This window comes from Equus caballus, chromosome 28 (genome assembly GCF_041296265.1).
Source record: "Equus caballus isolate H_3958 breed thoroughbred chromosome 28, TB-T2T, whole genome shotgun sequence".
Taxonomy (NCBI): domain Eukaryota; kingdom Metazoa; phylum Chordata; class Mammalia; order Perissodactyla; family Equidae; genus Equus; species Equus caballus.
The window spans coordinates 30459553-30483757 of record NC_091711.1 but is presented as its reverse complement, the minus strand read 5'-3'; the positions used below and the strand labels follow the sequence as shown (position 1 = coordinate 30483757).

The window sequence follows — 24205 nt, the reverse complement described above, 5'->3', positions numbered from 1 at the left end:
GATGTGACAAGGCCTATTTTGAGTTTTTTGGGGCTTTGGGCAACCACAGTGCAATAATTACCTTCTTACCTTAAGTATATTTTGTTATGAGTGAAAAAAAAAGATGAGACAATTATCAGGTCAAATATATAATATTCAGAGTTCTGATTGTTTGGTAAAGATTTTCAAGCCTCTTTTTAGGATTAAGGTGACCAGCTACTGGAATATAGAGCTATGTGAGACATTTTTCTTATTCCAATGATCATTTCAAATTGTACTTCATGATATCATCTTTGTCCTCTGAGTGTTAAATACAAATTAAGAAATATTTGTTCTTGAGACTTTCAGGTAAAGATGGAAAATTAAACACTTGCATTCAATTTTGCTCTCTCTCAAAACCTCATGACAATGATAATAATGTGTGTGTGTGTTTAAAGAAAGAAAGAAACCCTCAAAGAACAAAGATAGCATAAAACAACAGCAACAAAACATTGCAATATGAAAAGCAGACAGACAAGTGGTAAGAGAATTAGGAGACCAGAAAAAGCTGAACCCTAAACCAGCTTTGGGGAAAACCAACATCAATCATATTTATATTACAAAATCTTAGAAGTGGGACACCAGTGACCTCTAGAAGTGGCGTGAGGGGGATGCTAAAATGAGTACGAGTTGAAAGCTGTTTAGGAGGAAGTTAGATCCCCAGATTCTTATCCCTAGTCTAACAGAAGATGGAGGCTATTTTTATTTACTAGGGTAACGCAGTCTATGAACTATGAGACATCAGGCATGGTTGGGGTAGGGATACCATAATGAAAATGAAGGATCAAGTAAATGTTTGCATGCTGGAAGCTGAGACTCCTGGCTGTCTTCATCCACTTTGACTCCAGAACATTGGCAGCCAGGTCTTGACTTTCCAAGCAGGAGACTGCCAGAGACTTCTCTGGGGAATCTGACTGGCTTAAGATGAAAGATCTAAAGATAATGACAATATAGACTCCAAAATGAAACCACCCAGCCCTTTCCCTACAATGAAGCCCACAGTTGACAGGCCCTACCTGTTACTCTGAACTTCTACTAAAGTTTTTCATTTTCTATTCTTAAATATGGACAGTCAGCCAAAGATGACAAGGTATCTGAAGAAATCCATTAACATAAAAGAATAATACAAACAGACAAACAAAAATAACCAGGAAAAAATATCTTAGAGGAAATTAGGCTACGTAGAGTGATGAAACATAAAAACAACAGTTTTACTCAGAAAGTTGAGAAAATATTGTTTATGTAAAAAAAGCTCAAAATATAGTTTTAAAAAGCCAGAATATTATAAAAATTAAAATATCCCTTTAGACACTAAAACGAAATGATAGCAGAAATTAAAAACTCAATAGAAGCACTTAAAATAAGTTGAGAAAATCTTCTAGAAAATAAGTTGAAGAAGTGTTCTAGGGCAAAAATACACAGATTAATAGAGGAGAGAGATAACAAAGACATGAGAGTATCAGGTCAGGAAGTCCAATATTTGAAAAACAGAAATTTCATAAAGAAGGGGAAAAAAGCAAATCATCCACAAAATTCAAGAGTTATTCAAGAAAACTTCCCTGAACTGAAAGACAAGAGTATTCAAGTTGAAAGGCCCACTTAGCATCCAGTAAAATAGACGAACAAAGAGCCACATCAAGATACATTACTATTATGTTTCAGAACAATGCTGAGATGATTGTTCAAGCTTCCACAGAGGAGAAAACAAGTTACATAGAAGAGAATTCGGGATTAGAATGCTTTTCAAGTTCTTAGTAGCAATATTAAATTTTTGAATCAAAGGAACAAGACCTTCAAAATTCTGAGGGAAGAGAATTTTGGGTGGATGTAGAATTCTATACCTAATCAAACTATCAATAAAGGGCAAAGTATAATAAATACGTGTATTAGCCAGCTCCAGCTGCCATAACAAAGTGCTACAGATTGGGTGGCTTAAAAAACAGAAATTTATTTTCTCCCAATTCTGGAGGAAGAAGCTGCCTCACAGATAGATAGAATTTCCTTTTTTGAGCCCAAGAGCTCATATAATAACATCTACTTTATTGGTGAAATGTAAAACAAACCTGGGTTAGAGTCTTGGTTTTGACAAGCACTAACATTGAATTTAGGAAAGTAACGTCTCTGAGTCTCAGTCTCCTTCTCTCTCAAATGAGACAAAGTTCAGAGAGAAGCTTGAGGATTAGCAAGTATTGTACGCAGTGTACTCGTGTACACATCATGCTCATAAATGGTAGTTTTATTATTTTATTATTAGCTCTTGATTTGTCACTTTTAATCGGGATTACTGATCCTCCTAGTGCTAATGGGCCCCAGCGAATCAGGTATTGAAAAGTCTTTCTCCTTTAATAAAATATTTTCAAACATACAAAAATGATTGAGAATAATATCAAACACCTATATACTCACTAACGTAAGAAACAAAAGTTTGAAAATACAAATGAAGTCCCACTGTGTGCTCCTCCTCATTACATTCCTCTCTCCCAGAGGTAACTATGATCAGGAATATTTTTTATAATCCTCAACATGTATTCCTAAAAATATAGCATTATACATTTTAAAGCTTTACAGAAATGGTATCATGCTATACTAATTCTTCTGCAACTTGCTTTCCTTGTGCAACCATGTGAGGTTCATTCATGTTGACAGAAGGTACCCTGCAGCTAAGAAGTCTATTGTATGAGGACACTCCAGTTTCTTGGTTCGTTGTCCTGCTGATGGATATTTAGTCTATTTCCAATGTTTTATTATCGCAAACGACACTGTAAAATGCACATGTGCAAATGTTTCTCAAGGGAGAACATACCTAGGAGTGGCATTTCTGGCATGTATGTTTGAATAGGTCTTAAGAAAGAAGCAACAGTCAGATATGGGAGTCTAATTTACCCATATGTCACAACATCCTGATATGGCATGATTAATGGTGAGGTGAGTTACCACTAATTCAACCCTAATAATGGTTAGAGTGCCTAAATGCAGGAATTATTTTTTAAAAAATAAATTAGAATACACTTGAGTTACCTTTATAATAACATTAATTTATTCCCATGTATTCTAATGTGCTTTTTTAGAGGAACAGGGAAGCACAAAAGAGTGCGTTGAATAAGTAAACATTACCATGTGTCATGGTAGAAAAAGGCTGGAGAACCATTGATTGAGGCAATAAATATTTTTTAACTGTCAATTACCTAACATGTATGCATTAATTGGGCCAGAGGCTGAAAAACTGTAGGTAAGATACAGCAGGCCAAACAGTACCTTTGATGTTGGCTAAGTGTACACACCCAAGGGAACTGGGGAGACTGGCAGTAATCTGGATAAGTCCGGAGGAGGAAGAGAAGGCAGGAAGAGCAAAGAATGGGGGAAAGGAAAGGAGAAGTAATGCTGTAGGAAAGAGGAGAAAAGAGGAAAAGAGAAAAAAGTGATATACTGGAATTGGTAACAATTCAGACCAATTCTAAACTGTTTCCATCTTTATGTTGAACAGTGAAAATCAACATAGAGGAGTCACATATACTAAAATTATCTGTTTATATAACAGGTACATATATTATTAACAATAATAGACAAACTTATTGAACACTTACCATAGGCATTGATATACTATGTTGCTAATGTTCACAATATTACATGGGTATTATTATTATTCCCAATTTACAGATGAAGAAACTGAAGCTCAGAATCGTACAGCTTCCGAGTTTCAGAGCTAGGATTTGGGGCCCAAGCCTCACAGACTCCAGAGCTGTGTAAGCGCAACCATGCATCCCCAAGGGCCAAAACCGTGATCCATTCATCTTTGTCCAGCCCTACACAGTGCCTGTCACAAAACTGGTGCTTGATGCTGACCCAAGTGAAACAGCTCTTCAGAATGAAAATGCGAAAGCATTGCAATATTCACGTTTATTAGAGACCACTTCTATTTGTATTCAAAATTGAGCCAGAATAAAGAGGAAATCATTTTTTAAAAGTTTATAAAAGTAAGTTTGGAAACATAAGTGATTCCCCAATTAATCCTCAGGCCAGAAAAATCTAATTTAGAATAATCCAGGCCTCAGCTTTCCACTAATTAGGAGGCTACAGTAACTCAGTCAATAGCAACTTTTTGATGAATTACCTAGGCAACTGATCATTCAGTGACTCGTCCACGGCTACTGTCTTAGTCTGGTCTTGATTAGGGGTCTTGTTTTCATATTGCCTTATTGGGGCTGAATCGGCCCAAGTGTTGACCGTGGGCGAGATCTGCCTACTTTTCTGCAGTCCACTTATCTCACTGTGATCAGCAAAGACCTAGAAACTTGGCCAAGCATCTACAAAATTTGGAAGTTGGTAAAATTTATCTTCCCTAATCCCCACCTTCTTTTTCCTTTGTTGACCTTTTTTCCCCTCTACCATCTGAGTGGCATCCTATCACCATGCCTGCCACAGCCAAGTACCCCCTCTATAGCTCTTCCTTCCACTTCTTTATTTTCTCTCTCTAGAAGGGATCTGATAGATTTATTCATAATGGAGTGTGAATGAAGAATAACATTAAAATTTTCATCTTTCCCAGGGATATTTTTATTTTAAACACTGATGACTTTAACCAAAGGATTAAAGTTCAAATTGCAAAATTCCAGGTATTAGAGGGTATACTGTTCATTAACTTATCTCTTAGCTTCTCTCTTCTATACCCTTCTCTATGGTGCTGGAGTCCGGACTTGGCCAACTACAGTTCTACTCTGCAGCTGACTCTCTGACATGTTCTGCCAGTAGGGGGCACTACAGCGAGACTGGAAGGGAATAAAAGGGGGTGAAGGGACTTGGTCTTTCCTGTTTGCCTGTTGTTGCTGTCAAAGTTCAACCTCACAGTGGCAGTTGGCCCCAATTTCCATTTAAAAAAAAAAAAAAACACTCTCCAAACTAGACTCACTGTATTGCCGCATACCCTAGAGACACCAGCAGGGCAGCATACCCCCCTCAGAGGTCTGGTGCTCAGCTCCAGGGGCCCCTGCTCTGAGCTTCTAGGTTCATCATCTTCTAGGTTATCAAACCCTAACCTCTTCCTTCTGTTCTTCTAGTCCTAGGGTCAGAGCTGCTTCACTTCCTGCAGTTATTTACATGGCCTCTGTGCTCCCTTTGTGACATTTTAATTCTCCAATACCTATTTAACCAAATCCCTATATTAGCCTCTCTGTTAAAATAACTACTGGGTTTCAGTTTTCCTGAATGGAGCCTGAGTGGTACAGAGCGCTAGAAAAAGAAACATTCTGGGGGGAAGAGGCCTTCTCTCTCTCTTAGAAATCACATACCACATAAGCAGACGTCTACCTATCCTGCTTGTTAATCTGACAGGAATATCACCACAGCATAAAGATGGTTTCCAAATTTGAATTTTGAAATATTCCAATCCCAAGTCTGATTTCTACCCTACAGAGTTTTTCCGTCTTCTCCCCAAGTGTTTGCTAACTTGCGTGGAAACTTCCTTTCCTAATAATATGAAAGATGCTTAAAATGAGCAAAAGAGTACAAGACATCATCTGAGCCCTAGGAGAGCTCACAGACTAATGCCGTATATGAATCTGACAGGACAAAAATTATTCATATAGAGTATTCCAGGGTAAACTGCATTATTATTCCCAATTTACTGCTTTTCTTTGTGAGGATTCTTTATCCCTACCCATTATCACAGACTAGCAGCCCCTCCCTTGGGGAGAAGTATAATTCCCCACCCTATTCCCATGCTTGGCCATGAGACTTGTTTTGGCCACAGGAATATGAGAAGTGATACATGCCACACCTGAGCAGAAATGTTAAGAGCCGATGCGTGGCTCTATTACTACTTTTCTCCTCTGCCCTGAGAATGTATGTCATAGGTACCGGTTGCCACTTTAGCCAAGAACCCAGAAGAAAGAAGACATGTGAAGCATAGCCTCAGCTGACAGCTACCATGTTATGTAAGGAAGAAATATGTAAGCCACTGAGATTTCAGGTTTGTTTGTTACTGCAGCAGAGCCTAGCATAATCTGACTGGCACAGTCTCTGATCCAACAAAGACAATCCAGTAATTTATGGCTTAATTCATTTTCTCCTAAAGAGGACAGATTTTTTTTTTTCCCTTTGTGGAGAAGATATGTCAGTCCACATAATAAAGTGATGGGAGAGAGGGGTGAGGCTTGGGTGAGGACCAGAACAATGAAGAGGAAAGAAAAACCACGCGGGCTAGGATGGATGAGGAATGTTTTTGTCAGGGGTATTACACAAGGGTGTGAAGGAAAAAGAAAGGATGTGATAAGTGGTTGCTGAGGACCACGTACTTGGCTTCTCTTTGTGTTCTTTGGGAAACTTGAGTAAAGACTCTAACTCCCCCCTAACAACTTTTGTCTGCTGAATTGTGCTTTGTGCACCACAGAGACATAGAAACAAATAATTGTGATATAGTATAATCAGTGCCATAGTCAAAGCATTTACAAAGGCTAATGGGCCCAGAAGTCTAACGCCGTCTGCATGAGATGTAGAGGTTTCATAAACACCACACCTGAACTAGTTCCTGAGGGAAGAGCAGGCTTTCACCGGAGAGTGAGAGGAAAGAGTACACACCTTAGGAAGAAGGTACAATAGTCATGGGATAGTCAGGTAACTTCCACTGCCATGTGTGGTAGGAGTGTCCAGCCCATCCAGCCCAGGAGGCTGTGGGAGGGGACCAGAAACTGAAAAACAATTTTGTGTGCCATGCTAAAGAGTTTGAACTTTATCTCAAAGGCCCTAGGGAATCTTTGAAAGCTGTTAAGCGAGGAAGCAATGCTACCACACGTGGTAATGCATATTATTCACTGTTGAAGGTACATGACTAAGGATATGAGGTAGGGTGGAAATCCAGCCCATAATCTGCTTGTCATCAGCCTTGCAAAATGACCTGTGACATGAATATGTTGTACAGATTTGGGAGTGGGGTAGGATGGAGGAGATAGGGAGACTTATAATTGTTCATGCAACAGCTGGTGGCCACTTCCACTAAGGCAGTGAGGTCAGAAAGGAGGAGCCAGGACCAAAAAGATTTGGAGATGATGGTGGATAGTGAGGAAGATGGTAGTGTCAAAGGTGGTCAACATGCAGTGGTGATTTCATTAATCAGGAATGGGAAACGCAAAACTGATGGTGTGGGTACAACATTAGGGGTGAGGAAAGTGGGAAATGAGAAGAATCAGGTTTATTCTCAGGGATAAAGACATTTCTAAGACATGGTCCTGAATTAGTGGTCATTTGAAAGTACTATTCACAAAGACCATAGCTTTAACTCCTGCTCCCTCCCAGTGCCACTCTTACATGAGAGTAAGAAATACCCTGCCCCAGCCCTGGACTCTAGAGGGCTCAGAAATGGGCCTTCCCCTTCTGTATTGCTCCCTGTGGGGTGAGGTATTGGTGACGCCAATGGGATGTGCCCACCCAGAGCCTGCACCAAAAGCCCTAAGCCCACCTCTGAGTCTTTGTGGGCCTCTACTCCAGGTCTGTCCTCCTGAAGACACCTCTATGCATGACAAGTAGCAAGGCTGCTTGCAGGGGATGTGGATGGCACCTGGACATGGGGTTGGGGTGTCCACATGCAAGAGCCTGAGGACCCTCAACGTGGGATGGAGCTAAGGGTAGGAAGAGAAGAGGGCAGGCCATAGATGGGGAGACAGTTTCCCCCATACCTCCCCAGTGGAACAGATCTCTGAGGATCCTGAGAACTTGGACTTCCAGGTTTTTATGCAGGTGTATTTGACAAGGTAGGAGGAGAGGCTGTGTTGTACTTAATTGTTAACGTAATTTGTTACACAATCTTAATTTTTTAGACATATGGTCTATAGGCTTCATTTGTAGTCTTGCCTTAGGCCTTAAAATTGTCAGAAGCAGGATTGCTCTTCTCTTAGATTCAACAGTAGGGATTTAAAAGAGATAAATCTATTGTCTTTCATCCCGAAACCTTAATGAAGATAAATGAGCACCTCAGTGTGAGGGCACCAGCAGAGTAGGTAAGAGTGAGCTCATGGCATCTGACTGTTCAGGAGGGTTTCCTGCTTCTGCCAGCTGTGTAACTCAGAATTGGCTTACCCTCTCTGTTGCATTTCTCCATCTCTAAACTACTAGCCTCATAGATGGCCAGATGTCCGGTGAGCGCTCGATAAATGTTAGCTGTGGTATCATGGAAGGAGCTCAGGTTTGAAATCAGGCAGATTTAAGTTCTAACCCCAAAGTCTGCTTGTTACTGTGTAGCCCTGGGTAAACTATTTAACTTCTCTGAGCCTGGGTTCCACTTCTGTAAAGTGAGGATAATGAAATTATGTTGCAAAGTTGTTGCCAAGGTCAAATGAGACAATGGACGAAGAAGGCAGCACAGAGCTACGCTGGTTTCCCCTGTTCCTTCTGACCACTGCTGCTGCTGCTGATCTCATGCACCGTGTAATTACATCACATACAATCTACCCGCACATGCGCTCCAAGTCTCTTTCCTTCCTTTTATGTTAACCCCTCCTTATTTCACTGTACCTAAACTTGGCAAATTTTCCTTTTTCCTAGAGATGCTTTAAATTGCCTTTTTGCCACTTTGAAGAGTAAAATAACATCTTTCCCATCAAATTTAACATGCTCAAGTTAAAAATTTAAATGAAAAAATATATATACACATACATAAATATACATATGAACACACAGTAACATACATATTTCTCTACTACAGTACAATCCTTGGCATACACAATAGTACATTAAAAACATTTGAATGAATGAATTGATAAATGAAAAAGACTTTATTTACAGATGGATAAATGGCAATTTCTGAGTGACTTATTTATAGTTGGTCCCACAAATACTAGGAAAACACAGCTAAATACCTATTGGATCTCCAGACACCCAAAGGTACACTTTTCCCACATGACTAGCTAGGTAAATCGTTTGTCCCTTGAACTGAACTCATTAAGTTATATCCCACTTCAAAGGAGCCATGTCATCTTCAGAAGCACAAATCTCAGGCTATGTGGCTTCATTTTCATCTCTGTTTCAAACTTTCCAGGACAGAAACACATTTCCCCTGACTCTATGGTTCAATAAAAACAACCTGCATATTGAGGATCCTAATGCCAAATAAGTGACTGCAATAAAACAAGTGTCTGAGAGGCCGTAAATCAAGGGGCACTAAAGGAAAGTTAATCCTCCCTCCATCAATCTCAGCATCTCTTTGCCTAAAGGACTCTCTAAAGATTTCAGATCGATGAAACAACAGAAAAGCCCCAAACACTGAAAAGAAAATACAATAAAAGGCATCTGCTAGAAGAATCATTATTTTCAGATGGCTATGCTGAGTTTAGAAATCAAATACACAGATGTTACTGATAAATAAATGTGAAAAGATAACGTATCCTGACTTAGTCATTCAAGCTGCTACAATAAATTACCCTAGACTGAGTGGCTTATAAACAACAGAAATTTATTTCCAAGAAACTGGAAGTCTGAGATCAAGGTGCTGGCATGGTCAAGTCGTAGTGAAGGCCCTCTTCAGAGTTGCAGACTTCTCACTATAGCCTTGCAAGGTGGAAAGAGTGAGCTAGCTCTCTGGTCTCTCCGCAGGAATCCCATCATGAGGGCTCCACCGCCATGATCTAATTACATCCCAAAGGCCCCACTTCCTAACTCCATCACGCTGGGGATTAGATTTCAACACATGGATGGGGGGCAGGAGGGGCAGCACAAACATTCAGTTCATAACATATCCAGAACACTGAGTAACATTTAGATTAAAAGTAATGCTATTCCAATTCAGCTCAGATATTGACCTTTGCAAAAATTAGTCTTTGTCACCTTTATACACTGACTGCAACTTTTCAGAGATTCTCCCAAGGGTTCTCATTGTACTCCCGGCTCACTGTAGTAGTTGTAGTAATAACAATAACTATCGATTATTGAGTGCTTTCTATTGTGTCAGGCACTGGACTAAGTACTTTACATATGTTATTTCATTTAATGTCCCCAAATCCTACTGCCACAACCTTCCCTTCCTTCTTTTTTTTCCTCCACAAAAACTTGCCTGTCCTCCATCCTAGACCCTTGGGTCTCTGCAGATCGGCAAATTTATCTAGCTGTGCCAGGCAGAATAAGTGCCCCCAAGGATGTCCACATCCTAATCCCTAGGATCTGGGACTATGTTAAGCTGTATGGCAAAGGGGGACTAATGTTGCAGGTGGAATTTCAGTTGCTAATCAACTGACTTTAAGAGAGACAGATTAGCCTGGATTATCCAGGTGGGCCCAATGTAATCACAAGCGTCCTTAAAAATGGAAGAGGAAGGCAGAAGAGTCAGAGGAGGGGAATTGAAGATAGAAGCAAGGTCAGACTGAAGTGATGCAATGTAAGGACTCAACTGCTGTTGCTGGCTTTGACAAGGAAGGAAGGGGCCACAAGCCAAGGAACATGGCAGCCTCTAGAAGCTGGAAAAGGCAAAGGAACAAAATCTCCCCCAGAGCCTCTGGAAAAAATGCAGCTCTTCCACATCTTGATTTTGTCCCAGTGAGAACCATGTTTGACTTCTAACCTACGGAACCATAAAATAATCAATTTGTATTAAGGCATGGAATTCATGGTGATTTGTTACAGCAGCCGTAGAAAACTAATACATAATGTTATTAGGCTAAGACTGGAGCCAGAATGCCTGGCCTTAGAATCCAAGCCCTTCCATTTACCAACTGTGCGACCTTGGGCAAGTTACTTAACCTCTGTGCCTCAGTTTCTCCCTCTATAAAAATGGAGATAATGACTATCCCTTACTCACAGGGCTAAATGAGTGTATAACTGTGAAATACTTGGAACCTAGTAAGCACCATATAAATATTAGTTATCATTATTCCTTCAATAAACTCCCATCTGTCGTATTCAATTACCTTCTCTGAAATTGTTTGAGTTTTGAGAGGGGCCTTTTGGAACTACAATGCTTCAATACAATGGATGACCCTAATGCTGACCACTCGGAGCCTCACAGCTGGCTAGTACAGGAGAGCTTTCTGTGGGGTCAGATCTTTAGGCTCCCACACAATCATGGGTGTAAGCAGCCTGTAGGCCCAGTTCTGGTGATACCGTATAAAAAGACCAGAAGGTGTCATACACTGACTTATAAAAATGTGCACCCACAGGTTTGCTTTTACTTATCCTCCAACACAAGTAAATGTTCAAATGGAATGTGAGGCTATTTGCTTCCTAATCAGTTCTCAGCTTTAATTTTTGCAGAATGTAGCTCAAACAAAGATTTACAATGAGATTAGTTTAGGATATATTGCAGGATTTCGCTGAAGATCTGCCTAAACTCCCGCAGACAGTTATGGCCATGAGCAACGAATTCTCCAGAACCACGCTGAGGCACCTACCAGAAAGAGCCTCCAGAAAAGCCCTAGAAGGCGTTTGCTCTAAGGAGGTTGCTGAGGATATCGTCCACTATTTCGTCCCGAGTCCCCTTCCCCATGCAAGGATTTTATTTCTTGCAAATGCCAGGAAAATGCTAAGTAACATTCTCCTTCACTAAGGATTGGTTTCCTTTCTCTCCAACAATCAGAACGATGTGACTTATTGTGTTTCTCCCTCTGCTCTACCCACTAGGCTGAAAGGCCAATTTGTTGGCTCATTTATCAACCGTTACAGATATACAGGCCATGGAGGCCTGCAAACCTGAGCCTATTTTTTTCCCTGAACTTGAATACCTATTCTAACCCATATTCTCCTTGGTTCAGAATATTTATATTATACTATTCTGTTTCTTTAACCCACCTCAAATGCTTTCATATAAACTCCAAAGGCAATCAGATATCTTTGTACCCACAGGCTCACACTAGTGTAATGTGGCTGAGTAACTGGACTTTGGCTCCACTCATGTGGCACGTAGCTGAGGTGGCAGCACTGTGGAGAAAACACACTTCTCTCTTGTACACTAATCTAATATTGACTGGAGCGACCTTGAGCAAGCCACTCAGTCTCTCTGACCTTCATCATACTACCTCTGCCCTCAGAGTTGTAATGCATCTAGGGTGTAACTCTGGAACACAGGAGCTGTTTATAAATGGTGGTCACCATCACTTTTTATCATTACTATTGTTGCTACCATGACTTGAAGACTGCCATTTGGCTGATCACTATTGTCCATACCTCGCTGCCATGGTCTGCTGGCTTATTTGGTTGAGAGGAAGGTCAAATGATAAGAAGGCAATCAAAGGGAGGTTACAAATAATCTCCCCCTATCAAACCTTCAGTAGCTTTCTCTTGTCTTTATCAGCCCTTGCTGGCCTAGCACCAAGATTTCCATGGTTAGTGGTCTCTTGGGCACCAAGACCAATGTCATTTTGTTATTCCCTAGACTTTTTTTGTTATTCCCTAACTCACAGTCTAGAAGGGGAGAAAAAGGGATATAAGCCAATTTTCATGTCAAGTGGTCTTTTTATATTGCCCATTTTCTATATGCACATAACACATGAATTAAAATGTGTGATGCATGAGCCAAACATCTTAGGGTCAGGCATTAGTCCTGGTAACAGGATTTAATAGATAGAGAACTATCAGTTAGCAGAACTGTGACCAAACACAAATCAAGCCAGGGATAAACTCAAGCTGAATATGAAGACCACAATTGACTGGCTGACTATGTTTTTCAACTTTTCATCTGGATGTTCTGGGTTTAGGAGATGAGAGAACCTGACACTGGAGCCCCGGCTCTGTCCTCCAGCAGTGATGATAATGCCAAATCTGACATGTTCCTCTCCTGTTCTGTTAGGTCTTATGATCATATACGGGTGCTACTGGCTTCCAGGCACACAGTTCCTGCCCTCAGTGGCTCACATTCTAGCTTGGGGAGAGAGACACGTGAGCAAATTACATTTCAAGGGGTCTTTTTATAATGTCCATTTTATACATGCCCGGGACCCACATTAAAAAGTTTTATGTAGAACCAAGCCGTGTAAGAAAACGGGTTGATGCTAAGTTTCATGAGGTATATATTTTCATTGGAGACTTTCAAAAGCTAGAAATGTAAAAAATATATATAAATATACCATCTCTCACTGGCATGACTGCAATTGCCTCCTAACTGGTCCCTGCTTCTACCTTTGCTCCCTGTGGTCTGTTCTTAACAGAGCAGTCAGAATGATTCTTTCAAAAGTCGTTAGACCAAAGGATTCCTGGGTAAAAGCCAGTCCTCACAATGGCCCCCAGGCTGTATATAATCAGCCTCCCTCCTACCTCTCTAACTGATCACTATTGCCTCTCTCCTTGTCATTTCTGTCCCAGCCACAAGGGTCTTCCTTTTCCTCATACACCCCCAGATGTGCTGGCAGATTACAGATCAGGGCCTTTGTTCTGGCTCCTCTCCTCCCTGGAACTCTCTCCCTCTCTCTCTTTCTCTAATTACACCTTCCATCTGAGGCCTAACCTGAAGAAAATAAACAGTCTTTGAAAATGCAACATACACCCATGTCCCCAGGCCACCATTCTTCATTCCCCTCCCCCACCTCCTCTTTTCTCTTTTTCTATAGCATTTATCACCTTCTAACATGCTTTACAAATTTTTTTTTTAATGTTTACCTCAGCATAATTGACATTCTGGGCTGGATACCTGTTTGTGGTGGGGCTGCCTGTGCGTTGTAGGATGTTGAGCAGCACCCCTGCCCTCCACCTACTGGTAGCACTCTCCACCTTGAGTTGCGACAATAAAAAATGTTTTCAGCCATTGCCAAATCACCCCCTAATTGAGAACCATTGGTTTATAACTTACTGCTGGTCACCCCCAGCTAAAACAGAAGCTCCAGAAGAGCAGGGATCTTTGCCTACTTGTTCACTGTTGATTTCTAAGCATCCAGAACAACAATGGGCTTGGAGTATATGAATGACTGAGTATCTATTTAAACTTATGCACACACAACAGACAAATTTCATACCCTTCTCTTATGAAGTGGTCAATATTTAATTTCACTTCACTTTTTATGGATTTTCATAAAAATAAAATAATGGTAATAGGAATAAAAATACAGGGAGGAACATTTTGCTCTCTGTATCTAACAAACATTTTTCTGAAAGACAACTCAGAATTGATCTATTTCTTGAAAGAATATACTATATATATATATATAAAATTACTAAAAAGTGACATAACTCTTTTTCACATTTTCCTTTCTCTGTCTACCAGCAGAAAACCTTTATTATGAGATTGACTTTAGAAAGTAATTGCCTCGAGGGTGTGACTGCTAATGCCATTTTAACAATGAAGGGCAGGGATACTTAAGCAGGCCAATTTTCACAGGCAAGGCGGTGAAGAGGAATAAATTAATTCCTGAATGGACTTGTGTGTCACAGTCATCAGATTCGACTAGAGGTTTAATTTATCTCAGAGAGTGGGTGGTCCTGCCTGAAGGGTGTCACATGATAAAAGACAGCAGAGCAACGGGGGTTCTCAAGAGTGGAGAGGGGTGCGATTTTGCACCCCCGCCACCAGGGAAAATTTGGCAATGTCTGGAGACATTTTTGATTTTCACAACTAAGGTGGGAGGGAACTGCTACTAGCCTGTCATGGATAGAGGCCAGGGATGCTACTAACCATCCCACAATGCGCAGGACAGCTCCCCACAACAGAGATTATTCAGTCCAAAATGCCAACAGCGCTGAGGCTGTTGAGGCCTGAGAAATCCTGCAGCTGAGCGCAGTGCTTAAGAGTGCAGGATCTGAAGCCTCTGTCTGAATTTGAATTCCTGCTCCATCACTGAGACCGTCCAGTTGTTCAGCAAACCTGTTTCCCTTTTCCTCCTGAGCACCCAGATAGTTATCTTAGCATCCATCAAGTTAGGGGTAACTCCATGACTGAGCTCTGGCCCACAAAATGTGGGTGAAAGTGTGGTATGCCGCTTCTAAACCTGGCCCATAAAACCTTCCTACAAAGTCACTCATCTTTCTTTTCCTCTGACAACCAGATGCAAAGGATCTAAGGGATGGCAGAGTTATTAGACAGAAGTAGCCTGGGCACCCAAATGGCTGTATGGAGCAGAGACATTGCACCTCCCTTCCCATGTGACCCACACTAAGCAATGATGCGAACAACAAATAAACTTCTACAGTGTCAAACCTCTGATATTTGGCAGCTGTTCAGGAGGTAGACTAGCCTAGCTATGTGACCCACTACAGATTCCTTAACCTCTTTGTGTCCTATTTTCCTTATCTGTAAAATAGTGATAATAATACCTCCTCTCTCATAGGGTTGTTGTGAGGATTAAAGTTTTTAAAATAGTGTCTGGCATCTAGTGAGAATTTTCCCATCTGTAGGCCCACCTCTGGTGATACCATATAAAACGACCAACAGCATTCTACATTGTCCTATAGAGATGCGCACGTACAGGTTTGCTTTTATTGCTTCTTGAACATGGATATATATGTTCAAATAGAATGCTAGGTTATTTGTTTTTTAATTGATTCTCAACTTTAATTCTTTCATACAATATAGTTCAAAATACAGATTAGGATTATTCTGTGTGGTCTTTAACACTTTTATCCTTACGCCATTCATTTCATAGACAAGTACTGAGCTTCTCTTGTATGTTAAGCATTGTGTTAGGTGTAGGAGACACAACTGTGAGCAAAAACAGATATGGTCTATGCCTCCATGGAGTTCGCAGTTTACCTGGAGAGTCAGGCATTGATCATATAATACCAAATGTTGTAAAATTTCAAATACGAAAAATGTTACCGTAGGAAACATGAGGATAAGAGTATACAGCAAGGTGATGTGGTTTTTGGAAGGATGGGAGGAGGGCTTTCCTGGGAAGAGTCTTTGGAACTGAGCTTTAGAGGATGAATAAGAGTAAACTGGGTGAAGGAGGAAGGAATGGGACGAGAATTCCAGGAGAGAAAAGAGCATTGCAAATGCCCTGAGGCAAAATGCATCCCAAAAAACGAAGAGAGGTTGTCTGTGTCTGGATGATAACAAGTGAAGGGTGGAAGGCAGTGAAGGCAGATAAGCCTGGAGGGGAGGGGCAGCATGGCCAGGCCATCTGAGGCCTTGTAGGTCACCTCAAAAATTTTGGTACTTATTCTAAAGTTTTTAAACAGGATGAAGTGACATGAATAGACGTGCATTTTTGAAAACCTCATTCTCTGTGCACTTGAGAGACTGGATTGGAGCTGGGCAAGGATAGAACCAGGGAGACTTGTTACTTTATTTCTGGGTTTTAGAAGTGAGATAATAGTGGTGAAGACAGAGAGAAGTTGCTGGATTAAAGAGACAATTAGGATGTAAAATCTTCAGCCCTTGGAGATATAGGAGGTGTGGGAAGTGGAGGTGAGGGAGGTGTCTAGAATAGCTTCCAGACACTGCTTTCAGCAACTGGACAAATATTGGTGCCATTTACTGAGGCAGGGGACAACGGAAGTGGTCCACATTTGAGGATAAAATGTCTTGGATTTGGTTTGAGCTGAATGTGCAGTGAGCTAACTTCACCTCATCTTTATCCTTTACTCGCATGATTCTCCTATTTTCATTTCTATCTATTTTCTCATTTAACCAAATACTATTAGGAATCAACTATGAGACTCAAAAATGGTGATACAGACATTGTCTTTCAAGAAGTTTGTAGTTTAGAAAAAATCAATGAAAAATGGAGGATGCTATTAATTAAGGGCTATGATAGGAAAAAAAATATTACCAAGGCATAGAAGAGAGCACCTCACCCAGAATTGGGGGTATAGGCTGGAAGTCATGGAATATTTTCTGGAGGAAATGTCTCTGATGAAATCTGAAAGAAGGGAGCCTAAGGGGAAGGGTATTCCAGGCAGAAGGAAGAGCATGTGTAGACAGGAAACAAGAGGACACAGTGAGTTAAGGAGATCAAAGCAGTTCAGTGTGGCCAAAGCACACAGCCGTGGGATGGAAGCAGGAGCTGGTGAGCCAACTTACATGTCTGGGTTTTATTCTGAGAGTGAAATATTTTTAAAGCTCTTTTCCACTCTGATCATTATTTATTAAACTTCCAATTCTCTTTTCTGTCTTTCTACTATATTCATGTACACACACATAAATTTCCATTATTCTTTTTTATTCCTAGACAAACAGAATATCAAACATTCTGCAAAACCAAGAAGTCACATACGATTTTGGACCCTGTTTGGAAAACCAGGAGATCGTGTTCTAACTCCCAGAACTCATTAACCAGATACTTCTGATTAGTTTAAATCCATTAATATCACCCTCAAAGCATCCTTAGGGGAATGTTTTTCTGATTGTACCAAAAAATTATTTCCAACTTGACAGCCAGTGTTCTTCAAGTTTTACTTTTACATATTCATTAAAGGGATGTTGTCCACATGGATGATGATTTTCAAAGAGAAAGAAATCCCCACTGCCCATAACATTCAAGACACTTTAATTTTTCATCTCCCAGTTGTGTAATAGAACCGCCTAAACTATCCTCTTGGTCTCACTGAGGTGTGGCTCTTAGGTTTGCTCCATTCCAGCTGTCCCTCTGCTTTTTCCTCCTTACTTCTCCTGTCTTGAAAGCTCATCTTCCATTGATCACTCTCTTTTTTCAATAACACAGGGTTTTCTCACACCCTATACCCATTCACAGAGGACTACTTGTAGTTCTTCAAACACTCCATTCTGTTTCACGCCTTTATTCTCTTATACATACATTATTCTCTCTTCTTGGGATATCTTTCCCACTTTACCTGTCTTGGCAAGTGTTATCCTTCAAGACCCACCTCAAGAATTTTCTTCCTGTGATCAACCCTCACCTCTTACCAACCTCCCTCCAAATCTGGAGAATGGAACACCCTTTCTTTCAAGTCACACCCATCACACTATTTACAACTATATTAAATGGTCTGCTGTCCTTACTAGGCTGGAATCAAGACAGTATTAATCTTTATATCCTCTGTACCCAGACAGTGCCTGGCAAGAAGCAGACACAAAATTAGTGACTGTTGAATGAATCAATTGTTCAATGAATGAATGTCCAAACATGTCAAAAAGGATTATCAAATATATGAGAGATATGGCTGAAAACCCCTATCCCACATGCTCTCATCCTTCATTTATTATATATTTTTAAAAACTTGTAAAGATATGATTCTTGGTTCTAGTCCCTAGAGATCCTGATGGGTGCCTCCTTCTGACATTGAGAATGCTGACGAGTAACTTTGTTGTAAAGCAAGAACATCAGAAAACATAACCGGCATGAAGATGAGTAGAAGGGAACCTTCCTCTTCCATTTACCCGTATCCCTTTGAAGTAAAACAAAACTCCAGGTAAACATCATATACTTCATTGATTCCTCCATCCATCTATCCAACTATCCATCCATCCCATTCTTCTTCCACTTATCTATGTCTTTGAAGTAAAACAAAACCCAGAGTACACACCATATAATTCATTGAGTCCTCCATTCATCTAGCCACCAATCCATCCATCCATTGGTCTGCCTGTCCATTCATCTGTCCATCTATCCACCCATCCACCCATCCATCTAGATATCCATGTATCCATCCATCCATCCAAAAATTCTGAGACCCTCCTGCACTGTGGTAGGAACCCTCTCAGGCAGGGGAGAAGCAAAGGGGAAATCAGCACATAAATCAGACTCAACTCCAGAAGGATTTAAAATCAAACAATCACTTATGTAAGAAACTTTAAGATGAACAACATAGGTATGGTGAGGGTTTAAATTAACAGTGGCAACATGTCAGCTTTTATTTTTCTCTTTAGAAAACACCCATAGGTCCTAATCTCCGAGTTAACACGGAGTCCCTCTCAGTTCCTATTTCTCATGGAGGATTTAACCAGGATTTTGAGGCCTGTGAGTTTCATGTCTTCTTTAACGATTCTTTCAAATGTTCACATCATGTGGTTGGGTTGGCATCAATCTGACCTGTGGGGACCCAGGGTATGGCTATTTCAGAGGCCTACCGAATTTCTTCCTTTGCATTATACATTATATAGTTTGATACAGAACATGTATTCTGTGATTTTTCTTCTCTCCTTTGCCCTCTACAAGTCTGCAGACTTTAACTGATTTTCTGTTGCTGAAACGTGCCCCCACTGTGTACTTCCTGCAACTTGACAGCTGCCATTTGGTTTATTTTTTTCTCAAAGTTGGTAACCTATTTTTTAAAAAATCTGTCACCCCTTTCCTCCCTTTCAGGTAAGTCATTTTTACTGAGGCTGTCTCTATGGCTGGAGCAGAGAGCGCCAGGAATTCCTGAGTCTGGGTGAGAGTGAGGCTAGGGTGACTTGATTTATCCCCCTTTTAGGAGGCTGTTTTTGCCTAGTCATTCACAGTCTTCAGAATGCTTTTCTCTCCTACCACTAACCCTGCCAGCTTGCCATGATTTCTCATCATCTCAGAAGCTTCAGAGTCAATTCTCTATCACTTTTGCAATTTCTCAAAGGCTCAACTACGTAGCCAGCTTCCCTCCTGGCCCCCCTGCATGTCAAAAGTGACAATTTACTGTTCAGAGACTGTCTGATAAATGAACCAGGAAGCTGGCTGCCAAGTGACGTGGCTTTTCCTGGGGCAACTTGGTGAGTTACTGAAGAAAGGGGAACTGAGAAGCAAACTGAGATTTAAGAAAAAACAACCCCTCTTTTCAATAGGGAAAGGGGTACACCAGTTTCCCTGTCTGCTGGTGAGATGTAGATGAGCCTGAAGGGGCTCTGAACACTGGGGATTGGCAGAGCCACAAGACAGAAGGAGCCCGGCTCTTTGAATCACCATGGAGGTCACTCCCCCAGCACACATATGGATGCAGTTCTGTTGCGTTAAGCTGCTGAGATGTGGGGATTGTTTGTTAGAGCAGTTAGCTTACCCTAATACAACAGGGATATGAACACTCACACAGGACTTTTAGGGAAGAAGGGCTCTAAACTGTTCCTTCCACGTGCCAAGGAATCCAAGGCGCGCAGGAGCAGGCTCTACCACAGCTGCAAGTCCTTAGGAAGACAAAGGCTTTCACTGGAAACACTCACTGATGGATCCTTTGCTGGCTGAAAGGGGCAGTGTAGCAGTCATTCTCCTCCAGGTCTGGCAGTGTCTCCTTGTCCAGCCTCATTGGCTTCTTAGGTAACCATCTCCGAAAACTGCTTATTTGTTTATCGATCCTGTGGTACATGAAAGGCAAGACCAAAGGGTACAGCATGTCAGCATGGCCCCGAAACACAGGTGGGACTTCTCCACAGAGCCGTAATGATGATGCCACACCCTCCGGACACTCTCATGCACTCAAGATACCCCCACTTTACTGATGGAAAGAAGGGAGCCGCAACTCCAGTGTTCTTTCAATTTCACCAAGGGGCCTTGACACTATAGTTTACGAAATAGCAGCTGTAAGTTAAACGTCCACTCACATGCCAGTACATAACGAAGGAGTCATAACAAGGCTGGAAAGCTCTAGAAAGGAAGTTGACAGTCCCTTAAGCAAAGCAGTAGAGACCTTAAGTTCTTACATTCTGCAGGTTCTAGATACCCATTTTGTGCTTGGAAAATCTCCCCATCTGAGGTCAGGGAAGAGCTCTAGCGGCAGTTAACCTTGGGCAGGGGTCCTGACAGCACCTCCCAGTGGGTTGACTGTGCAGAGAGAGCCTGACCATTTCCTTTCTGCATCTCACATCTTCCCTGAGCAGCCTCTCAGCAGACAGCAGGCTGTTTAGCTTCCATGTTTTCTTCTCAAATTGACCCCATGGTTGTCATTGCACTGGGGTGTCATGGTACATATGTGTCACTCTGGCCAGGGCACAAAACGATTCCAAGTCAAGGCAGACAACATGTCCTAAAAGTGGTTTTCAAGCCACATTTTACCCCTGGTTACCTCACCATCCCCTCTGACTTCTGCTGATGAAAACATCTGGCTTCCAAGAGCCCAGATTCTCAATTATTCACAGCAAACCACGAGAAGGAGCAAATACCACATCAGACTTTAAAATGATTATGCTACCTCAGGTACCTATACCGTTGGAAGAAATTGTTTTCCAAGAGCACATATCAAATAGCTTCTCTGTGAGGTAGACTGAACGGGTACCAATCTCACTTTACACATCACAAAGGAGACCTACGAGGAGTGATTACCCAGCCAGTGAATAAAGCCAGGACCAAAATGTAGATTTTGGATTCTTGATTTTAGAGATCACCCCATCAAAGTAGTTGATAATGGGAATCTTCACTTAAGAGCTATAGCAGGAACAAATTTATCGGAAGAAGAAAATCTCTAAATGCCATCTAACTCTATTAACTGAAAACACATGGAATTTGGGCATGTTTTTTCCAATTAAAAAATATTTACATGGCAATTTATCCTTTGTAGTGAAACTCCCAGATGAAGGGATTATTTTTTGACATAATCAATCAACTCCAAAGTGAAAACTAATGGTAAACTCCTCTTTTATTCTGAGCACTGTTCCAGCCTCACCATGATCCCTCACTCTGTCTGGTGGTGGCTGTCTTTTCTCCAGAACCACTGGAAGTTCAAACTGGAAAGAACCTCACAGCTTCTATAGGCCCCTCCTCTCAAAGAGGACCTGTCTGCACCACATATACACACTGTGAAGTAAACACTCTACCCAGGGTCATGTAGCCAGAAAAGAATAGAAGATTGGAAGGGCCCAAAGTCCCAAGATGGGGGAAAAGATTCCATCTCCTCAATCTTTCATCCTCCTGGTCCTTCCCTCCCGCACCATCTCTTTAAAGATACCTAAAATAGAGAGAGATGATGATCTCCTGAGAGGCAGTATGACACAGTGGTTGAGGACATGAACTCTGGGGCGGGAGTGCCTGGATTCAAACCTTGGCTCTATAAATATCAGCAGTGTGACCTTGGGTAAGTTATTGAACTTTGCTGTGCCTCAATTTCCTTATCTGTAAAATGGGAATGATAATGATACTCAATCCATGGAGTTGTGATGAATAACTGATCAAAATGTACGTAAAGTCTCCAGAACAATGTCTGGTGTACAGAAAGCCACTGGCTATTGCTACTATCTTCTTTTTCTTTTTTTGTCCAAAAATAAGAATTTGAGGAATGAGCTTGACTTTTAAAATTTGTCTTTTTGCTTTTCAATTCAAAGTTAATTATGCTTCACTAGCATCTATCACTTGTCCAAGTTCAATGATTTAGTCCTTAAACGGACTCATAAATTTCACGTCCTAGGCTAAGCTGGTGGCCTTCCTCATGGCTCTCGGCTTTATTGCATCTGATTGCCTTAAAACTCACTCAAGAAGGAGGACACTGGCCCAGAGGTTTTTCATAATAGAGCTTTTACCTCCCACACATCTCCAGTCTGCAGCACTAATCAGATTACACTTTACAAAGTTCACATCCTCACAGAATCTGGGCTCTGCGTGCAATGACTATGAATTAAACCCAGGTAGGTATAGTGCTCAGTGTGGATAAAAACACATAAAGCTGTAAAAAAAAATCAGGCATAAATACTCTATGGTAATGAAATGGCAGCTTTCAGCAACTGGCTTGTAGCACACAATTTAAACGAAATGCAAAGATGGTGAAGAGAGAGAAGAAAAGGATAACGAAAACGATTAATAAATTGAAGAATGAGAAGGGGCAAAAAGAAGTGAGGGAAGGCTGCCTGGTGTGGCGAAAAGCAGCTGGGATTTGTAACCAGGATGCCTAAATCCTGGCTCTGTTGCTTATCAGCTGTGTGACCTTCCACAAATCACTCACCTTTCTGAGCCTTATTTTTCAAAGGTTTTAAAATGGAATAATCATCGTCATCATCATCATCATCATCTTACTGACCTCACAGGGTTGTTGGGAGGCTTATAGAAGATGATGTGCATAAAATGCTTTAGAGAAGCTTCCAGGTAGATAGCAGTGTCATTAATAACTTCTTGAGGACCATGGAGACTAATGTGAAAGTGATGGAAAGCAGAAGAACTGGGCCTTTTAAATATTATGGTGGAAGAAAGATATTTCAAAGATATCTTAAAAATAAAACCCCTGAGATACTAACTGGGTGGAGGGTATGAACTGGCTTTCACTGGGATAGCCCGAGCAGAAGCAGGAGCACTAAGCATGGATTTGCTGATCCCTGCTGTGTGCTCTTCACAACGCCAGAAACAAATACTCAAACGTGGTCAGCACTGTGTGTCCTCTATCTGGTTTGCAGAATGGCCCCACAAAGATGTCTGCAACCTCATCCCTGGAACCTGTGAATATGCTATGTGACATGGCAAAAGAGATTTTGCAGATATAAGTAAGGTTATGGACTTCAAAATAGCATCCTGGATTACTCAAGTGGACCCAGTTTAATCACGTGAGCCCTTTCGAAGCAGAGAACTTTGGCTGGCTGGAGACAAGAGAGATGAAGTAGAGGGGAAGTAAGAGAGATTCAAAGTGTGAGGAGGATTCAACTCATCATTGCTGGCTTTGAAGATGAAGACAGCCGGGAGTCAGGGAGTGTGGGCAGCTTCTTAGAAGCTGAGAACGACCTTTGGCTAACAACCAATAAAGAAACAGAGACCCCACTGCTACAACTGCAAGGAACTGAATTGTACAACCAATCTGGATGAGCCTGGCAACCAATTCTCCCCCGTAGCCTCCAGGGAAAACCAGACTGACCAACTCCTTGATTTCAGCCTGTGAGACCCTGAGCAGAGAAACTAGTTGAGCCCCCCCTCTCCAGGACTTCTGACTTGCAGAATTGTGAATAATTTGTATTGTTTTATGCAGCTAAGTTTGTGAGAACGTTTTATAACAATAGGAAACTAATACACCTCTTAAAACAGTCAGGGTCTGATCTTCCCCTTGAGACCTGATGGTTAGTCAGGCTCCCACATACTGAGGCTGACATTCCACATGCTGCCCCAACCTTCCAGGCAGGTGGCCCTAGGAACAAGAGTCTGTCTCTCTGAGGCTGGATGATGGTGGACCGCTCTTCCACAAACCCATTCTCGTCCCCAGACCGTGCCACTGAGACATTATTAAGGATCCCCTTACACTCTGCAAAGGAGAAACACATAGTGCAAAAGCCCCTGGGCCGAAAAGCATGAGACTCAAGTTGGGTTCTTGATTCTGACACCATATGTCAGTGTGGCCTGGGACAAGCCTTTTCTCCACACTGAGCCTTAGTATCCTCATCTCTAAAATGATGATCAATCAAATGCTCTTTAGATATTACAATTAATGGTGACTTGGGCAATATCTTGGCTACATTATT

General features: G+C 41.4%; 1 protein-coding gene across 14 annotated transcripts in view; it reads right to left on the bottom strand.

The window, feature by feature from the left end:
- ANO4 (anoctamin 4) overlaps positions 1-24205 on the bottom strand; it is a 381203-nt gene that overhangs the window by 99050 nt on the left and 257948 nt on the right. For 12 of the 14 annotated variants that reach the window (XM_070254006.1, XM_070254005.1, XM_070254008.1 and 9 more), the window contains one exon: positions 20006-20137. The exons of the other annotated variants lie outside the window; for them this stretch is intronic. In XM_070254006.1, coding sequence (XP_070110107.1) covers positions 20006-20137 — 132 coding nt within the window. The remainder of the gene's footprint in view (positions 1-20005; positions 20138-24205) is intronic. 14 annotated transcript variants of the gene reach the window in all.